This window comes from Sebastes fasciatus, chromosome 11 (genome assembly GCF_043250625.1).
Source record: "Sebastes fasciatus isolate fSebFas1 chromosome 11, fSebFas1.pri, whole genome shotgun sequence".
Classification (NCBI taxonomy): Eukaryota; Metazoa; Chordata; class Actinopteri; order Perciformes; family Sebastidae; genus Sebastes; species Sebastes fasciatus.
The window spans coordinates 13,213,149-13,234,846 of record NC_133805.1 but is presented as its reverse complement, the minus strand read 5'-3'; the positions used below and the strand labels follow the sequence as shown (position 1 = coordinate 13,234,846).

General features: G+C 40.2%; 1 protein-coding gene across 1 annotated transcript; it reads right to left on the bottom strand.

Moving 5' to 3' along the window:
- Window positions 1-119: 119 nt before the first annotated feature.
- On the bottom strand, window positions 120-4,757 carry ptger4c (prostaglandin E receptor 4 (subtype EP4) c). The gene is made up of 2 exons (XM_074650857.1): window positions 3,697-4,757; window positions 120-2,610 (listed from the first exon to the last, which is right to left on the bottom strand). Exons 1-2 carry the CDS (start codon window positions 4,582-4,584, stop codon window positions 2,002-2,004), a joined length of 1,497 nt encoding a protein of 498 aa, XP_074506958.1. The 5' UTR covers window positions 4,585-4,757; the 3' UTR covers window positions 120-2,001.
- Between the last annotated feature and the right edge of the window lie 16,941 nt (window positions 4,758-21,698).

Here is a 21,698-nt window from a genome sequence, read left to right as displayed (position 1 = left end):
ACTTTACTGATTACATGGATTCAGAAGGGTTTTGACCTCCATAATGATTTTTGCTGTGAGCAGGATCAACCACACTACTTTTTTCCCCAGTTCAGTTTAAAGGGTACTTTTTATGTTGTAGAGCCACCTGCTGGTCTAAAACTAAACAGCTAAATGCGAACCAGTTTGAACTGAGAGAGTCGCTCTCCTGCCACCTGTCTGTTCAACTGAGAAAATGTTTGATTTAAAGATCTTAAACCAGCAGAACAGGTAGAACTCAGAGGTGTGCTCTCTTCTTCTGTCTCATTTTATTTCTCTGCACATACCCACCAACACATCCAACAAACAGCTTACAGCAATAGTCCTTTTCTTCTTTATTTTTAAAAAGGTGATATGTTCACGTTGGCTGTTATCAAAACATTATATGCAAATGTGCAATATAAAACAAGAGGTTCAAAAGGTCTACATTCAGTTTTCCCTGCATCATGCAACACAGACACAGTAAATTAGCAGCATGTAGATTTGTTTTAAAAGTATGAATAACAAGAACAACACATAATGAATAAACATGTATTGCGGATGGCACATATGGATCAGTGTATCAAACTCTTAGAGTGTCACAGCTTTTATTTGTACCCATGGGGTATGATCATATTTTGTTTAAATTTCCATGCTTTGGAAATCATAATAGTATGCGTACTTTAAGTCTTATTATAGAGTGAATCAGATCCCAGCCTTTAGTCAAATTCAATTTGCTAGAGGACAATCCAGCTTTTGTACCAGCACCCATAGTGACCCCACAACGTCACACCCTGCCCCTTCAATATAGACACACACATACACATACAGCTTAAAGTTGTAGCAGGTTGGGGCCATGTGTTTTTCTGGATGTCACCTGAATGGACACACATTCTGGTTGATATGAAGAAGATGTTGGACATCAAATGCACATCAAACTTGTGTTAGATCCTCAAGTGGATCACTTGACCTTAAAATAAAGCCTATAAATTAAATTTAGAGACATATGTGCAGCAGGTTAAATCCCATAAAAGAGATGGATGACCCAGTGCTGATGTATGAGATGATTTCAGTGCTGTTTCCAGTGTTTCATTCATTTGAGGGAACACTTCACCCACAAAATTATCATTTGTAGCATAATGGCCAATTACTCACCTGAATTCTTAAAGAAAACTTTGTTTTTCTCGCGTGCCTCCACTGTGAACGCATAATCAAACTAGAAGTGCACTCGGAGAGCGCAGACCTCCGCCAAGGCAGGTTTGATGTACGTCCCCTCCCCTCGGATTGCCCCCAAAATCTAATTGATTGTTCATTGTGCCACACCCCACCCCTCCAAAAAAATTCATTAAAATCCATAACGAACTTTTGGAGTAATCCTCCAAACGGACAAACCAACAAACAGACAAACCAACGAAACATAACTTCCTTCGGCCTTGGTGGAGGTAAAAAATGGAGAAAAGTCTTGATGAATTAAAATAAATTTGAGTCCAGGTTTAACAACAGCAAAAAAAATGTTTTATATTTAATATAATAGCGCGAGACTGTTTATGCAGAAGTGTTTTAAATAGTCAGGTTTTAGCGAAGATGCATGTGTTTGGGAAGTACTGAGCATATACGTCTGGATAAACTGCACGAGTTGTGTGAGATTTGTAAACAGATGTTTTGATGTTAGTTTTGCTGAAGTTAAAGGCAACATTTACTTTAATTCACCAAGACTTTGTTCACCGTGGAGGAATGCGAGAAAAACAAAGTTTTCTTCAAGAATTCAAGGTAACAGGAGGTGAGTAATTGATTTACAATCATCATTCATTTGTGGGTGTTTGTTTCCGTTAAAGCTGATATGGCTCTTTGGTGGTTTAAAACCATCAAACGTGTTCATCATAGTGCGGAGTTTATTATCACTGACAGCGTTGACTTTTCTCACATTAAAAAGTATTTTGCTGTACAGATGAAGCAGCTGCCCGACTTTGAAACGTTTCTAAAGTGATGTTCAACAGATGTTCATCAAAAGCATTTCCCTGACTGACATGAGCTCGGTGTGCTGAACGTGCAGGTGACAATGTCCACTTTCCTAACGTGCGCAGAGAGGAGCGGCGTTGGAGACGACTCGGCCTCCGCAGCTGACTGTTTGGAGTCAACTGCTGCTGCTGCTGCTTGTGGTTCCTCTTCCTCACAGCCGAGGACTGCGGTCGACTCGACGCTGAACGGGTGGAAGTTGACCCGGGCGGTGTCGTACTCCCACGCTTGCCTCATTGCGAAGTCCGTAAAGGATTTATTCCTGTTGGACACCTGATGGTGTTCCACATCGTTCCTGTAGCTGGCTGTGCGTAATGACGCGTAGCTGGTGTCGTTGCTGTTCAGAGACGGAGGCGAGTGTTGACCTCCGACCCAGCCGATGTTGTCCCCACGGCCGTCCTTAACGCGGACCACTGTCCTCTTCAACTTCTCGCAGCCCTTTAGCAGCAGGTTCTTCCGGCACAGGATGTACACCCAGGGGTCCAGTATGGGGTTGAATGAGGCGAAGCGGATCGCCAGTATGTCGCCCGGGTAGTCTGGGTTCCCTCCAGCAGCGATGTAAGCAGGGTCGTAGAGCTGGTTCACGAAGATCCGCACCTGTCAGATAGAAACATGGACAGAAAAACGTTTTAATAACAAGGCAAGGCAAACATGGACCCAAGCTGTTACCAGGCAACGCAATGCTGTTGCAGTCCCGTTGAAATGCACTAAAACGGAGCGTTTCAGACAGAGTGTGAATACAGGTGTGTTCAGGTAGACAGTATGAGGAAAATAAAAAATGTTTTTGAACATTACAGCATGTAAACATGTTCTAGTAGAAACACAAAATATAAGTATGAACCTGAAAATGAGGACGACCCAATGATATCAATTCCGATAGTTGTATTGTCATTCTTTTACATCCACTACTATTGATTTTTGTTATTAGTCCAACTTATATTAGTTTATTACAGCTGCTGTGCTATTATTGTGGTTGCTTCTCTCTCTCTCTCTCTCTCTCTCGCTCTCTCTTTCTCTCTCTCTCGCTCTCTCTTTCTTTCTCTCTCTATCTCTCTTTCTTTCTTTCTCTCTCTTTCTTTCTCTCTCTCTCTTTCTTTCTTTCTTCCTCTCTTTCTCTCTCTCTCTTTCTCTATCTCTATTTCATTCTTTCTTTCTCTCTCTCTCTTTCTTTCTTTCTCTCTCTCTCTTTCTTTCTTTCTTTCTCTCTCTCTCTTTTTCGTTCTTTCTCTGTCTCTCTCTCTCTCTCTCTCTCTTTCTTTCTTTCTTTCTCTCTCTCTCTCTCTCTCTCTCTCTCTCGCTCTCTCTTTCTCTCTCTCTCTCTCTCTCTCGCTCTCTCTTTCTTTCTCTCTCTATCTCTCTTTCTTTCTTTCTCTCTCTTTCTTTCTCTCTCTCTCTTTCTTTCTTTCTTCCTCTCTTTCTCTCTCTCTCTTTCTCTATCTCTATTTCATTCTTTCTTTCTCTCTCTCTCTTTCTTTCTTTCTCTCTCTCTCTTTCTTTCTTTCTTTCTCTCTCTCTCTTTTTCGTTCTTTCTCTGTCTCTCTCTCTCTCTCTCTCTCTCTCTCTCTCTCTCTCTCACACACACACACAATCTTTCTCTGTTATGATTTGACGCTATATAAAAATAAAATAAATTGAATAAATAAAATAAATTGAATTGTAATAAAACACCATATATGTTCTTACCACTAACGGTATGGAGCAGACCAGGAACACTATAGTCATGAAGATCAGCAGCCAGAACATCTGGATCTCTGCAGCTGAAGCGACTGAAGGCAGCCTCAGAGGGAACCGTCTCCTCGACCCCCCCTGATGATGATGCGGATCACACGACGACGACTCCGTCCTCATCACGATCCCGGTCCTCTGGTTCATCCCCACCAGAGACCTGCACACCAACACGTTACACAGCACCGTCACCGCGATCAGCAGCAGCATCACGCCGCCGTACAGGAACGAGTAGCAGGCTCCCAGCGCATCCATCGCTCTCCAGTCCAAGAAGCACCAAGTTCCTGGGAAGTGTCTCACATGCCTCCCGAAACCAAAACTAGGCATGATGCACAACACGATGTTTGCAAGGTAGACGAGCAGGAGAGCGAAGCGTGCCATGGTCCTGTCTATGTGCTGCGAGTAGAAATACGCATGGTTTATAGCCAGGTATCTCTCCACAGCCATGGCGCACAATATGGACATGCCAGCTGATCCGAAGAAGAGCATGGAGAAGGAGAAGAAGTGGCACAGCAGAACTCCTCCAGGCCAGCTTCTCACCACGTATGTTGCGATCACAACCGGGCTGGTGAAGCATGTTCCCAGCAGATCCGTGATGGCCATGCCGCACACTAAAGTGTAGAAAGTGGTTTCCTTCTGCTCCTTCTTGGAGATGCACAGCACGATGATGGCGATGAGGTTGCCCAGGACTCCCACTGCGAACATGGTGGCCGAAGTGACCAGAGACTTGGACTCCAGTTGGAGAGCAGGAAACGCACTGTGGTTGTTGAGGCTGACAGAGAGAGGCTGCAGAGGCTGAGACACGTTTGAGTCCAGTTCTCCAAACGCAAGAGTGTCGTTGATCATTATTAAAAACCAACAATGCACTAAAAGTGCAAGAACTTTCTGCGTTGTTTAGAAAAACTTACTTTGGGAATAAAGTAAAAAATAAATCTTGCTCTGAGAATAAAGTCAAAATAAATAAAGTCAAAATAAATCTTGCTCTGGGAATAAAGTAAAAATAAATAAAGTCAAAATAAATCTTGCTCTGGGAATAAAGTCAAAATAAATAAAGTCAAAATAAATCTTGCTCTGGGAATAAAGTCAAAATAAAACTTGCTCTGGGAATAAAGTCAAAATAAAACTTGCTCTGGGAATAAAGTCGGAATAAAGTCATATAAATCATTACCTGTAAAGTAACATCCTGGACTATCCTGTTTTCTGATAGAACATAAAGAGGCATTGCATTGAAGTGCTTCTCTCTGTTTAGTTCCCAGCTGCTGTGTTTGTGTGCCGATGCGCCCACATGAAGGTGTGTCTGCCTGCCTGCCCGTCTGGTCGTGTTTACACCGCTCGCTGCTGCGGGTATTTATGCGGTTTGCTGATGTCAGGGTCAGTGACGTGCGGGTTGAGCGTGGAGAGACACATTTCCCAGGGTCCCAATTCTGCAGCCAAATAATCAATATTCAATACTCTTCATTGCTCGCAACTAATCAGCCTAGGAGGTAAAACGACAGCAGTGTTAACCCATTAAACACAAAAGTCCACTTGATATTATCCACAAACTTAAAAACCTGCTTTTGTGGGAAAAAATAAATAAAATAGAATAATATATTTTCTGCATATTGCTTTATCTTTGCTCATCATTAAACTTCCATAATACAAACTACCAGTATTTGCTGGATTGATAGGCTAAATACATATGGATGGTCTCCATGTCCAACTGAGAGAATAATGATAATAATAAAATAAAACTAGTCTGTGTTACCATCTATGGTCCAGAAATACAAGTAAAGACATCATGTCATGAATCCCAAATTTCAGCACCAAGGTCAGCTCCTTCAACAGTCATCACACTGCTGCAGCTTGAAACACTCAACGTTTAACCCATTATTGATCACTGTATGTCTGTTTAAGTTTCAATCAATTTTAGCACAAAATTGACCGTTAAGTTTGGAAACATATGAAAGGATCCATTTAATTCACCAAACCACCAAAAACCATTTGTTCAAAAATGTTTCCAATGCACCACCAGGTGTATTTCTAGTCTGATTTCTCTGTGTTGTAATCCTGATTGTATAATCTGGTGTCACACCTGATTAAAATAAGAGCTCTTGCGTTGAAAGGGCATCCACTAGACAAACTTCATCAATCACATTGTCCATAAAGCTCCACGTGGCTCTTTTGCAGAAGAGGACTGGTGGGGACAAACTGTCAGTAGAACTAATTAGATGTATTTATGGCTCTACAGCCCCTCATCCTTATCTGTAGGCTGGGTTTGACCTCTGGGTATTGTCACATGCGTGCATTCCTTTCTGAGACAACAACACAGTTTCTGTAAGCCCAAGAGAAACAAGAATAATATCTGTGAGATGCTTTTTAAAATATTATTTTTGTTTTTCCATAAGGCTTTTTCAAATAAATCAATCTCAACAGCAAAGTAGAGCACATTGAGAGTTTGAATGTTAAGGTTCCTTTTGAAAGTCTCTTTTTAAAGAGTCTCTTGGGGCCTCTGTACGCATATACAATATCCACCCACTGAACAAAACACTGCTGACAGCCCAAATAGACTGCGACTCCTAATGAGGACAAAACACAACAAAGGTGTCCGTCTCATAGAGCCGTGCTTTCTTTTCACTGTTTGGAGATTTTCATCAAAGCATCTCAGCTCAAGCAGGTTTGGTTCTGCGCCCGGAGCTGTGCGTTGTATGAATTCAACAGGTGTTAAAAAGGAAGGTTGTGTTGGGGGAGGGAGGCTTGCATTAATCTAAATCTATAGCTCAATCATTTTTTTGTCTTTCCTATAGATTTTTCATGAGCTTTACACTTTTGTGGGTCTTCTGATGCCGTCACTTCTCTTTTTCCATTTCTTTTGTTTAATAAATCATACATTATAAATATCCCTACTGCTCATAGACTATATTATATTTTCATGAGTAACTATGATAAATAATTCAGTAGACTAATTCTCAGATAAAGCTGCGCTGTGCAAATGGGGCCCCTGTGGTGCATCTTCTTTTTAAATCTCTGACGAATCCCACCGACTGCGCCTCCTGAGCCTCAGACTGCGCCTGTAGGGCATATCCGGTGCTGAATGTCCTGTTATCCAGGCGCTTATTACGCAGAGATTGAGAGTGCAAAATAAAGGTAAAAGACACCTCATATTTGCTCTACGTGCTGTGAAAATCTGGCCGCAGGTGTCTTGATAGCATCGCTTTGTCTTCCCTTTTATTTAGAAAAAGTGAGTCACTGAACTGAAGCACGTCGGCAAGTTTCGGTTCTGCTGGGGGTTTTAGTTTCCGCAGCTGTAAATGTTAAACAATGGTGGAAAAAGTATTCAGATCCAAATCTTTACTTTATCTTTACCTTACTTAAATTTCTAGTATTATGTATGTAAGTATTGTTAGCAGAATCATTTTAAAGGGACAGTGTGTAGGATTTGGCGACACCTAGTGATGTGGTTGCAGATTGCAACTGAGTACCCCTACGCTCACTCATCCCTTTCCAAGACTGCGGTAACGTGAGCCACCGAGTGCAAAACTGTGGTAACGCCGTTCGCCTCGCTCAGAGGTCATCCTTACCATAATAACACTACTTTGGGAGCAACGAAAGTCAGACGGTATCATGGTTTTACACTCTGCGGCTCACATTACTGCAGTTTCATAAGTATTTCAAAGAACTATGGTGGCCTACAGGTAACGTCTGGCTCTTTCTAGAGCCAGTGTTTGGTTTGTTTGTTCTGTGTTACTGTAGAAACATGTCGGCGCAACATGGTGGACTCCATGAAGAGGACCCACTTCCTATGAAAGTACAAGTACCTCAAAATTGTACTCGAGTAAATGTGCTTTTTTTACATCCCACCACTGATTGTAGTACATTGTTGATGCTGTGAAAAAAGCTCTGAATGTAATTAGGTGGTCAGTTAACGGGAAAATGCAGCTTTAATCAAACTAAAACAAAGATTCTGAAAAAACTGACATCTTAGACGTGCATGTGATTTTTAATATAACAGACACATCATGTAGTGTAAAATATTACACACATGGCCTAACTACTAATATGATGTAGCGTAAATAATTTTATAAATATTCTATAATTGGTACAATAAATAATAGTGGTATAGTGTCTTCACAGTATAGGCAGGCCTACAATAACATAATATTTCCTATAGGCAGCCAAAGGTTTATACACACACACACACACACACACACACACACACACACACACAGGTAGCAGTAGCAGATAATCTAATCGGTGGAAATGAAAGAATTCATCATATCCAATGAGAAGAAGGTCTATCTAATGGCAGACTGTGGTGAATGTTGTGGTTCTCCGTCTCTGTCGTGTGTAAGTGGATTCTTCTCCTCCTCTCATGGTGCGATGCCTCCTGGGTGTGTGTCCGTGTGTGCGTCAGCTGCTCTGATGCCCACACATAAATACTCTTTTGCTCTCTCTCCACACACACACACACACACACACACACACACACAACCTGAGGGACGCATGGCCGCCCATACTCTGAGCAGACATAGAGTGGGTTTAATAAGGTTTTCTTTACAGTAGAAGTGTCCTTGGGGGGTACGTGCGGTCTGGAAGATGCTGAGATGTTGATACTCAAACATTCATTATGTTGGCTGTGAAGGGAGAAGGCTGATATATGTGGAAACCACACAGGCAGGTTTAATGGTGTTAATGGTTCGACTGGGCATCCCAGTTGCCACTAAGCAATGACGCTCAAGAGGAAGATTTTCTCTGCGTATTACGTAGAGAACACTACGATCAATCTTCTGTCTCGAGGGGACTGTGCTATTGATCAGCATGTGATGCATTTGCAATCAAAAAGTCACAGTGCTTTATTATGGGCTGACTGCTGACATGCAATTAAAACGATTCCTTTTGTTTCAGTGTAATTTCACATCATGTGATCTGTGGTTTGAGTTAGAATGCAAATGGTCTCAGCCGTGACCTTTGCAGCTAAAAATGGAAGAAAAAAAAAAAATCAACAGGTTCTGTGTCTGTGTGACAAACACCAAACACCTAACAAAGAAAGTACAGTCTTGTAGTCACATCAATTTTTATGCCCAAGGCCTTTTTTGGCTAAATGTTGGAAATCTTCACAGCCTGCACAGGTGAGAAGACAATGAGCGATCATATGCTCACAAATGTTGGAATCTGAAGCAATTTGTATTTCAATAAATGTGTCATCATTTGGCAAAGGACAATTTGTGTATACAAGTGATAAAAGAGTAGGCTTATTCAACTGTTACAGGGTGGAGGTCAGGGCGATGAATAAAATATGGCTTTCATCCAGGATACCAGAGTTCACATCCCGTGTGAAACCAACGATGTGTAGTTGTCTTTGTGTTCACAAGCGTTTAAGTTTCTCTTTCACTTTTGAAACGTAGTTGTTTTAAGCCAAAACACGATGTTTTTCCCTAAACTTAACTAAGTCGTTTTGTTGTCTAAACCTAAAGAAGTTGTAGTTTTGTTACCTAAACCTAAAGAAGCCTTTTTGTTTGTGTCAGAAACTGTTGCTTTTAAGTTTTAACTTTTACAACGTAGAAGGCAAAGTAGGCCCCTAACGACCCACATCTATGGTGCAACCAATAACGCCTATTTAATGGAATGGTAACAGTCAAAATTGGTTGCCAAAAAACGGAATCAGACAAACCCACGCACAAGAGGCCCACACTTGTTTTGCAAGACGGGTCTGCAGTTGAGAATTACCTGTTGAAAGACATGACTTCAGTGTTCCCTTGAATAAGTAAGCTTGAATAAGTCTGGCGGCGACTTTGCAAAAATGTGTTGCGTTTAATCAACAGTTCATAAAGAAACCAATTTATTTCTGCTGAGAATATTTGCCTCCAGTTCACAAGCAAGAATGAATGTAGGAATAACAAGATGTGCGTCAGTTCTGCAGCAGCACAAAAGAGAAAAAGAGTGCACGAGGAAGATGGAAAAGAGATTAAATGAGCCTCTCTGCTTCCTCCCATCATTTAGTCACACACTCCTGCTCCTGAGGGGTTCATAGTTTCCTTTCTGGGGGAAGTGAAGGAATGAGATGTGGTGATGGCTCCACGTTGGTGACGTCTGCTGTAATGTGATGGTGACGCTTTCCTGCCTTTATGCCGTCACACCGCTGGGTGCTGGTGGTGGTATTGCACCGCTGCGATGTCGTCTTCCGGCTTTATTTGATTTTTCTTCTTCCACCACTGCTGCCTCCCGCACCAATCACACTGTGCTGCTTCTGCTGCAGCCTGCCAAGCTTATTACACCAGGGAGCTAAGGCTCATTTACTCTGTCTACAATACTTCTTCTTCTGCTCTCTGATCTCTCTCTTTTGTTCCACTCCTCCAATTCAGGCTTTGAATTTTTTATTTTTACTTTCTTTTCTGTTAATACTCCCACCATTTGTAGCGAGAAAAAAGTTGTTTTTAATTGTGTTTAGTGCTGTTAGCTTATTAATATAGTTGTTGTTGTTTTTTTCCCCCTGTGGGTATGTTATGGAAAAGATGCTTGTTGATTTGAAAATCATCTGTATATGTGGTGTATTGTGTGATAAACCAACTCCAGGGGCGACACACATCTGTTCCTCCCACATACACAAACACTATTACTTGACCATTGTTTTGTCATGAATGCTATCATCCCACACATGCCCGGCTACATGTCAGTGTAGGTCAACTGTGTGCAAGAGCATGTACATAATGCGTCCCACACAGCTTTGCCTCATGTTAAGGAGCCTGGAGCTCACAGTTAAGTGTGAGTTGTGAACTCAGTGGCCGCCTCTTCACTGGTTGAGTTGTGTCTAAGTGAATAAATGTGATATATGATATTGCAGATATGGCATTATGGAATGACAGAAACACATCAACATTTAACTAAAAACTGTGCATGGAGGGGGGCTGGTAGTTCAGTAGTATTTTGGAGATGCTAGACGTGTTATCCAAAGAAATTGACATAAGAATATATAATCCATATAATCCACTTTCCATCTAAATTCAAATGTGTCTGAGTGCTTGTACTATTGTGTTTGTGACGAGTAATTTCATCATTAAGACCTCCCCCCACTTTCTCTCTCTCAGTGGAGACGATAACTGGCTCGGCGTGCTCAGACGGAGTGCAGACATCAGCGCTAATGGTCCTCCACACTGTTTTCACATCATGTATCAGGTGGCTGCAGGATATTAAAACATTTTTATCATGTGAGCCGCTACTAATACCAACATAAAACCACGCTCACCACGCACAGATCTGTGCCAAGTTTTTGAATAACAGATGTTTAATATGTCGGCGTGTGTTGTGAGGTGTGGAAATACTCGTCTGGGGTATGTAAGTGTGTGTGTGTGTGTGTGTGTGTGTTTGTGAATGTACACAGATGCAAAAGTGTGTGTGAGCGAACAATTAGTACTCAAATTCAAACACACTACCAGTTTTTTTTTATTATTTTAATTTGAAATCCTGATGACATTTTAATGTTTGTCATCCGTTACACTCTGTGTATTAATATAAAGGCATGTTATAGTTATTCACAGCTGTCTCAATAGCGAGGATGAGTAATCGTGTGAATCAGTGGTAGGCTTATAGTTTCATTTCACACAAGTACTGCACCTGATGAGTTTACTCAGCAACACCTTGAAATCAGCAGCTGCAGTGTTTGGTTGACCCTTGACCCACTCTGCTGCTGCAGACATCTGTATCTGACGATAGGCAATACGCTCTTTAAAGGAACAGTGTCTAACATTTCGGGGGATCTATTGGCAGATACGGAATATAATATTCATATTTCATTAGTGTATAATCATCTGAAACAAAGACTTGTTGTGTTTTCGTTAGCTTAGAATGAGCCCTTCATACCTACATAGGGAGCGGGTCCTCTTCACGGAGTCCACCATGTTGCTCCGCCATGTTTATACCGCACGGACAAACCAAACACTGGCTCTAGAGAGGACCATTCACGTTTTTACGCTACCTGAAGGCCACCGTAGTTCTCCGACAGGCTTGGAAAGGGAGGGGTGAGCGGAGGGGTATTCAGTTGGTTGCAATCTGCAACCACACCGCTAGATGCCACTAAATCCTACACACTGCTCCTTAAATATCCAATGACATTAATTGCCACAAAAATGAATGTTGCCTCATTGTTTGCTTGTGAAGAACTGAGGAAGACGCTCACTCTTCATTTAGATTGTGTAGTGATAATGTGAGTCAGTGAAGTAATGGTGATGTATCACGTTTATAGTCACTGTTCAGTTGTCCTACTCTTGAAGTGGACATTAAAGTGGACCAAGTTACACAGAAGCTTTCCCCCGAGCTCAAACTTTACCTGCCCAGTAAATACATTACAAGTTCACTGTCTTACCAGGAATTAAATGTTTAGATATTAATTTTTGTCAAACTACATATTAAGACGTAAGAGGCAAGTAATGCTGTGAACAGGCAGCAACAGTTTCCTTTTGTCACAGAAAAATTCTACACCTTTTTATGAAAGCTGCTTGTCCATCTACAGCGGGCAATTCTTGCTTATTGTCTTTTTCTGAAATAGAGTTTTACCTTGAAAAAAAGTCTGAGACAATACAATACAAAAGTTTATAATCCGTGACTGTTGTCAGTATTATGATGAGTTCATCTGTGTAACTTAAGCTATTTGACTGCTGCTTTTCCCCTCATACGGGGCCGCCCACTGCTCACTCAGGTATTATATTAATATGACAATCATCAGTATTATTAGCAGTCATCTCACCTCGACTTTCTTCCAGTGAAATCCCCCAAACAACATTAACTACTACCTCCACAATCTAGTCTCCCACTCTCAAGCATTTAACGTTAATCCCATTATGGTGTCCTTAAAGTATCCGTTTCACACAAGTGAGCCAGAGAGAGGAAGAAATCACATTATCCACACGATTATGTCAAGATCAATGAAACTAGAAGGTTTAATAAAACTAAAACCTGCCACAGGGGGGATGGATTTCATATCTCTGTAATATAGCAGACGGAAACAGTCACATCATCTTCCACTGTGTGCAATGAAAACAATATCATGGTTTTTTATAAGGGTATATCGACACTATCGAGGTAATTGCTTAAAAAAAAAAAAAAAACACACACAGCCACGGTTTAAAGAAGGTTAAATTACATAGACAGCAGGCAGTGTGTGGGATGTCGGCATTGAAAGGTACAACATCCAGCTTTCAATGAGTTGTAGGCTACAAGAGTTGAACTTTAGAACAAAAGTTCACTGATTGTTAATGTGTGAGGGAGGAGTAGCTTCCCAGAACTGATGGGTTTAACACTCACATCTAATGTACAACAGACTGGTTTAATGTTCAAATCATTACTCATCCTTCCACAAAACATCTACCTGCAGGAAGGACATTACAGTTTAGTACGCTAAGTACATTTACAACATGAAAATAACCTAATTCATTATTATGAATTATTTTGAACTTTTTAAATGTAGGCTTTACTTTAAGGGTTTAAAAGTTGTAATGGTATGACGAAGTAATCACACCACAACAAACTATTTTATTTAGTATTGTTACATCATCACTGCTCCTTCCTTAAATCATTAATATCCGTTCCACTGTGACTCCAGTGCTCTTTGACAGTTTAAAGGAATAGTTCAACATTTTGAGAAATATGCTGAGTTGATTTCTGGGCGAGGGACAGATGAAGAGATTGACACCACGGGGGTCTGTTAACTCTCTGTAACAAAATCCGCCCACCAGCACCTCTAATGTTCACTTATTAACACGTTATATCTTGTTTGTTTATTCTGCTAAAAAAACAAAATGATTTCCTGGAATATCCGCCTGTTGCCTGGCAACCTCACTGTGACGACACGATTCCAAGAATTTACTGCGACCGGCCAAGAAATACAGTGCCTTCAAATGGAGTCATGTTTACCGTGTTCCCGAGAAGATTATATGAACGTCACCCTCTTGTTGTATTCACAACCTCGTAACTGGAAAGTTTCTGAAAGCTCCGAGTTCACGACTTGTGACTTGTTTGTTGACGTTGTCAGAAATGGCGGAGGCCATGGAAGTTAGTTTTTCACTACATAATAAGTGAATATATTGTAATTTTAGTCGTATATTATTTTTCTTCATAATTTTGATATGTCTGAGGAAAATGTTGACATTCCCAACGGCCTCATCTTTTTCCTCTGTCATTACGCCTTTGCATTTACTGCATTATGTTACCCGCTTGCTAAATTGTTGACGGTGAAAGTAACGTCAATATTGCCGTTGCTTAGCAGCAGTGTTCTTACGACTTAACCGTACACGACTTGGTAAACACAAACTCACAAGTTTCATTTGAAGGCACCAATAGTCCGGCACATTAACTCCCTGTAAAACCACAACTTTAGTTTTTGTACAGATTAGATATAACGTGTTAATTATTGAGCTTTAGAGGTGCTGATTTTGGCTGGCAGTCCCGGACACAGTAGCAACATAAGTAACACAAAACAAAAGTCTGAGAGAGAAGGATTTATCAATACCTTCACAGACAAGATCACAGACGGACTCTTCCTCAACCTCCAGTATTGAGTAGAAACATAGTAACGTCATGAAGGTGTTAAACAGACTTCCTAATTGGAAAGAAGAGATGTGAGCTGAATCACTTTCAAAGGCAATTAAAAGCAGTTTGTCTGTTAAACAGAGTGAGTAACAACCGAAAGATAAAGATATGGTGCCACAGGCAAACTAATTAATTGATAAAAGAATAAGTCGCTTATTTTCCATCATTATCTTTGCCCCCAAAGAGCCGTTTCACTCCACTAATTGAAATATTTGAACTGTGAAAAACATCCGAGACACAAACCAGACATGATGCTGCAGATGCTCTTCTCTGTGTCTCTCACAGTCGCTCAAACAGAATATCTTTTTTTTTCCTAAAATGGTTTCAAATGTCTCACAATTTTTCTTTTTCTTAGTGGTCTCATTACTGCAGACAGACTGCCAGCTCTCTGGCAGCACCTGACGCCTTCCTTCCATCTGTCATCAGGACTTTATTCAGAGAAAAGAAGAAAATCTATTTACTGTCACAACTCTTCAGAAGTTTGATAAACTGATCTGAAGTCACAGTTTTGAGATAATGAACACGGTGCAAAGCAAGCGAAATGAGCTGCTATTTACATATATTCTCAAAATGAATTGCAATTTCACAAACTGTAATGTTTTATTTAACTGTTAAAAATAAGTCATAGTTTTAATATGTGGATTATAAAGAATATTTCCTTCTGTTAAGTGTTTTTTCAGTCATCAGTACTTCAGTACAGATTTTTGGGTAAAGCCCTGGATGCAAACGTAAATAGCCAAATGAAAAAAGCAGGCTATTATCACAGCAGATGTAGCGTTTCCATGGCGATGGGTCAACAATTTAATTGTTTTTCAAAGAAAGAGCACCTTTACTAAAACAAAATTAGGAAATAATAAATGCATGTTGTTGTTGTCTCAAAATGTCCATCTCACAGGAGGAAATAAGGACATGTTTTCCAAAGGGGATTTGAAATTGGTTCTTAAAGTCAGGGGTTAATGCATTTTAAAGGAACAATATGTAGCACTGACAGCTAGTGTTTTAAAATGTGTACTGCAGTCCAAATTCAAAACACTGGAGCTGTGGCCCGTCCGCTCCTCTGGTGTGACTGATCGCAGTTAGCGAATGTTAGCATCACGGCGTTAGCCTCTGGCCAAAAAAAATTCAAAGGAGAACATACTGGCTGTAGCATTGTAGTCGGAGAAGCCAGTATTCCAATTTAGCATGTTTCCTTAATCTCTGATGACATATCATGGTTATTTTATGATTTATTACAGGTCAAACCATAGAGGACACAAAAATCATAACTCCAGGTCCCCTTACTTGCTTTTTCTAGTAAGGGGAACTGGAGTTAAGATTTTTCTTGTCAAATAAAGGAAAATTTTTACAGGTAAATCTGAATCCAAAACTGGAGATACAAGTATTTCACATGACAACAGAAAAATATTAATACCATGTGAACAGTATCATGTAAAATATAAGCTTTAAAATAGGGCTGTCAAAGTTAACACGATAATAACAAGTTGACGCAAATCCATTTTAACGGCACTAATTTCTTTAACACATTAACACAACTTGCGATTTTTAGGTTGTAGCGGGCTCAGTTTTAAAGCTAGAGTGAAGATACTGGTATCCTGTGAAACTAGAAATAAGTAATCCATTAGAACCAACCATGTCATACTAGTGCGTCACAAATTTTGACGAAGAAAAACTGGCATGTCCATTTTTAAAGAGGTCCTTGACCTCTGACCTCAAGATATGTGAATGAAAATAGGTTCAATGGGTACCCACGAGTCTCCCCTTTACAGACATGCCCACTTTATGATAATCACATGCAGTTTGGGGCAAGTCATAGTCAAGTCAGCACACTGACACACTGACAGCTGCTGTTGCCTGTTGGGCTGCAGTTTACCATGTTATGATTTGAGCATATTTGTTATGCTAAATGCAGTACCTGTGAGGGTTTCTGGACACTATTTGTCATTGTTTTGTGTTGTTAATTGATTTCTAATAATACATATATGCATACATTTGCATAAAGCAAGCATATTTGTCCACTCCCATGTTGATAAGAGTACTAAATATTTGACAAATCTCCCTTTAAGGTACATTTTGAAAAAATGTGTGATTAATTTGTGATTAATCATGGACAATCATGCGATTAATCCCGATTAAATATTTTACCCTACTTTAAAATCACAGTCTGTTGTACTACATGTATAACTCTTAGAGTTCACTGAATACTACTGGTGCCCTCACTCTTTGCTTTTCTAAACTGATATTTTCTGATTCTTTGTTCAATCTTTTGAACCTCCTCCTGCCGCTTTACTGGCATGCCAGCATTAATGAGAAGCTTCCCCACAGTAAGTCTGTCAGGGTGAAGTTTTCCATCATACCACTTTGACGGCCTGGCACACTCAGCAGGGTCTCTGCAGGGGAAAGCCTGGTGTCTGTGTGACAAGATAGGAGGGAAGAAATGAGAATATGACTCTCTGGAGAAATTCTGCTCACTGACAATCAGAGCGATCTGTCAACAGGTCTGTCGACCTACTGTGAGACCTGAGATGAATAACAATAGGGGGAAGTGACCAACAGTGGCTCTAACCACATGTTGGTAGCCCCAAACGACATCTTTTTTAACTATGTGAACCACAAAACCCATAAATCATCTTCACACTGCTCATAAGTAAAAAGGGGTGGATGATCTCTGGAGGGCTGGAGGGGAAATCTGACAGAATAGAGATATTTCTTAACCCCTCATACGTCTTCACATCTAGCTCTCTGCAGGACAGGGAATGTGTGTAATTCCCAAATGCCAAACTATTCCTTTAATCAAGTGAGTAAACGCATTGTACGCTGGCTGCTAAGTTAACCATAGATTTTTAGTCTTGTTGTTGTAGCTTTACTGTCGAAGTCACTGGCGATCCTCTCACAGTGCTTTGCAGCAGAAGGAAATATTAATACCTGTCTGGCAATGTGTTTTTTCTTTTATGGGCATAGTGGATTCAGCGGCTTACCTCTGCCCCTCTGTCTCTCTCAGAAAAGGAATTGATTTAGAATTTATATGCACTTTATGTCTGTGTTGATGTGTTTGCCAGCGATATTGATCTTTCACACGTGTTGTCCAGGTCATGTAGTCTTGTGTGAGTTTGGTCAACATTTGCAGCCTTTCCTTCCAAAACACAGTGAGTATATAAAATGTTAGGGATCATTTGTTTTAGTTCTCCAAATGCACGATTCATTTTGGTTTCAGTCTGGTTTGGACCACATCTACTGATTTTTGTACTTAAAAAGAAGTCACATCTCTCTCTGCTGGACTCTCATCCCTAATATCTCTATCCATCCTCATTTACGTATCTTCCATCCCTTTCAAGAGACATCCCCTCCCTCAGAGGATCTAATTGCCAGAGATGGTCTGATATGTAAGTAAAGGATTGGGTTATTACTGTTCCAGGCATCAAGGTCACAAGGTTCTCATTACAGCGGGGCTCAATGTCACCGTCTGCATTTACGTTCCTGTAGCAGGTGAGTCATAGGTCACATTGTTCCTGTTCTGAAATAATGAGCCCTTATTCTTCTGAAGGATCTTTTTCGGGGCGCTGCTGTATATGCTTCAATATATTATAGCACGTTGGAGAAGGGTTCTCTGGCTTCCTCCCACAGTCTAAAGACATGCAGGTTTGGTTAATTGTTGACTCTAAATGGCCCGTAGGTGTGAATGTGAGCATGAATGGTTGTCTGTCTCCATGTGTCAGCACTGTGATAGTCTGGCGACCTGTCCAGGGTGTACGCTGCCTTCGCCCAATGTCAGCTGGGATCGGCTCTAGCCCCCCCGCGACCCTGAAAAGGATAAGCAGTTACAGATAATGGATGGATGGATTATAATCTATATCTATAACCAAAGATATTGCACTTATATTTATGCAAACTGTATCAATATATGCTATTTTGGATATGCATACGAATCTTAAATAAGTTTAAGAAGGCTGTCATCAGCGGTGGAAGAAGTACTAAGATCTTTGACTTCAGTTAAAGTAATAATACCACAGTTTAGAAATACTCTGCTACAAGTAAAGGTCCATAATTTAAGATCTTACTTAAGTAAAAGTACAAAAGTATTAGCATTAAAAATGTATTCAAATCACCAAAAGTAAATGTACTCATTATTCAGGATAGCCCATTTCAGAAATGGTTGTTAAGATGGTTCTAAACTTTTTAACTTAGTAAAAAGTAGGACTCCAAAAAAATAGAGCTCTTCCTCACTGAGTCAGCCAATAACAGACCTCCAAAGATGACATGTCAGGGCTGAATCACATCAATCATCACAGGTTAAGATTACCCATCATGCATTGTATCTCACATTATATATCCTTCAATATATTGTTGCATGCAAGAGAAAAGCCTACTACTACTACTACTACTACTACTACTGCTACTACTAATGATAATAATAATAATAACAATAATAATAATTTATCATTGTCAATTACTGATTAATTAGTCTAAAACTTTATGTTGACTGCATCAATATATGGTATTTGGGATATTGTTTATAAGCCATGAATACTTATAACGAATGATTATTTACTCTACTATATATCAAAGTGATGTGAAGGATTTTACTGCCTACAGAAAAATATACTGCTTTACATACTGAAATATCAAAGTCATGCATATATGTGGACATCCAAGACCGGCTATATTAAATATGCAAAACCCAGTTTTTGACATTTTATGAGTTATGTAACCCAATGTCTGCCAATATGAAAATGCAAATATAAAGTCCATCTCACATTAAGCTTCCCTTTTACATTATGCTGAGTTTATGTCGTAGGCTGCAGTGCATTTTAATGAGCTGCGAAATGGAAATGAAAAAGAAAATGTTTTATTTGATTTTGGACTTGTATAAGATATGGCAAATGAGTTTTCAATTTGACTTACTGAATTCTTCTTACTATAGAGGAACCTTCCATAACACAAATGCATGACTTATGCTCAGGTTATAAAATTTAGAGCAGAGTATGGTCGTGTTTTCACTCTTCCTTTTCAATCTGCCCCGTTAGAAGCTTTCTCTGAAAGCAAAATCCAGTCATTGACATAAAAGCCATCTCCTCCTTCTAACGGCAAATGTCTTTATTTTTTGTTATTGCACCCATATATTTATACTCATACAAACACATTTACAGATACAGCACTTACATACAACCATGCATATATTTAACATTTAAAAATGCAATAAAACAACAAGATACAACACAGACACACTAAAAACAGACAAAAACAAACATAACATACACCAAGTGTGAGTGTGTGAGTGTGTGAGTGTGTGAGTGTGTGTGCGTGCATGCATGCATGCGTGCGTGCGTGTGAGATGCCATGTGCCATACTGAGCCACCTGCATCCACTCACTTCCTCTCACTCAAAACAAACAGACTAGATAGAGGTTTGGGACTTCAGGAAAGCTGCTCATTATATAAAGAAATTTAATTTGCATTTAAGGATCGCCCCGAGTCGTATGAGGAAAGACTGACTCATTTGGTTTAATTATCAAATTATTCTGAAGCTTGAAGGGTCTGCTGAGATAAACTGTGTACGACTTGTTCCTCCCGATCTTATCCCTCTGCATAAATAATTCAAAAGGAATGAATCGATTATTCATTTATCGACATTATTTGGTTTGCAGCTGCTCTTTCCCACCTTAGAGAGCATATTAAAGAGCGGCACGTAATTAGCAGCTGGACAGGGAAGTAGTTCTGAGGACATTAGTCAACGGGCATGTGTGTGTGTGTGTGTCTGTGTGTGGGTGGATGGATGGGTGAATGGTTGGGTGGATGTGCCCTTTAATTTGACAGGGTACAAGAAAGGTCTGTAGCTCTACTGCACAGAAACACGTCACGGCAAAGGCACTGCGAGAGGGAAGGAGAGAAGGAAAGATATAAGCAAAGAGGGAAAAAAAAGAATTAAGAAAGAAATTTTGCTCTCATATGGCACCATTTTAGCATCTTTGCTCTGTGTCTTTGTGTTCAGGGCCAGAATGAAAGATGGGCCAGCAGAGTAACTCAATAGACTGTAGGAAACAGCTCTTGTTCAGCCTTAGAATGATATCAAGAGCACATCAACACACACACAATAATCCATACAAAAAACACACATTTATCTTGTGAGTCATTGTTGTGTGATATGAACACAAGTCCCTCAGGTCAACAATAAGGTCACTGATTGTAGGAAGTGAAAGGCACCAACACTCACCTTTTGTCCACGCAATGATGAGAGTGTTAAAGGTCAGGTGAAAATTGCAAACAGTGTCTTGCTGTGTCATCTCGTTATAGAGAAACACTCAACTCTAATGGAAGTGTATTCTGATGTTTATTACTGCTGTGAGCTCCCAATGCATTTAAAAGAACATGGTCCACTTATAACTCAAAGCTTTTAAACATCCCTTCCTGTAATGCACATTAGATGGATCTTTCCATTTTGCCGGGAAATCAATGGTGCTGCTGCTCATGTTGTGTTTACCTATAATAGAGTATTAAAAGTTGTTGTGGATTTCGACAGAGCCTTTTGACGCGTTGTGCTCGTACTTAGTGTTTACTATAAATGTACCTTCTGTTCAGATCACACAAGCACAGTCAACTTAAAACCCACATGTTGGAAGCCACAGCCCGCAGGGGAACAAACCACCTCGGATTACAACTCAAATGTTAACCAATTGAACTGTTGGAGAGGACGGCCTGATGCACAACGTGTTGCTTTTCATAATAGTAATCCTCATGAATCATGAATCATGTTCAAGATGGAAACTTTTTAATGCTTAGTTTAGAAATGCCATCTCATTCTACTGAGCACATTTTAAATCCACTGGAAAGTTTATAACCACGGTTGAACACTGATCAACATTTTACCTCCAGAAAGATCGTCATATCATAGCTATATTTCAATGGACATAATCACATCTGAGAATAGAGTGCTGCAGGGATGATGTATTTTTGTAGGCCAACCAGGAAATTAGCATCGCCCTGGTTTCTCTCGACAAAAAGCCAATGTCATTTTTCCATTGGGTTTTGGATTATTGCAGAAAATAAGCTCTGTGGCAAACAAACGTTTATGATACTTACACTTACTACACCACGGTCACATGAGTGCGAATATACACAACGAGGCTGTAAAGGCGGACGAGTCGGCGTGATGTCGGCCACTTGTTAGCAATCACATTTTTGAAGACACGTTAAGGGTTCAAAATTCACAAATGGGATATTTATTAATGTATTTTATGTTGTAAAAAAACAACTATAAAATCTCCTAACTTATGTTAACCACAGACCTTCAGGCACCTAACTAAAAACCCATCGACTTCCAGACGAGGGAACCGGAAGTGCTACAATGTTAACCCATTTCTGGGTTTTAGGACTCATTCCTGCAACACTCTATAGACCATCTCCAGT

Bases quoted from the DNA above. Each gene is read 5' to 3' on its own strand.
- ptger4c (XM_074650857.1), bottom strand. From the start codon at position 4,584: ATGATCAACGACACTCTTGCGTTTGGAGAACTGGACTCAAACGTGTCT. The intron at 2,611-3,696 runs GTAAGAACATAT...TCTATCTGACAG, and splicing joins TCTGCTCCATACCGTTAGTG to GTGCGGATCTTCGTGAACCA.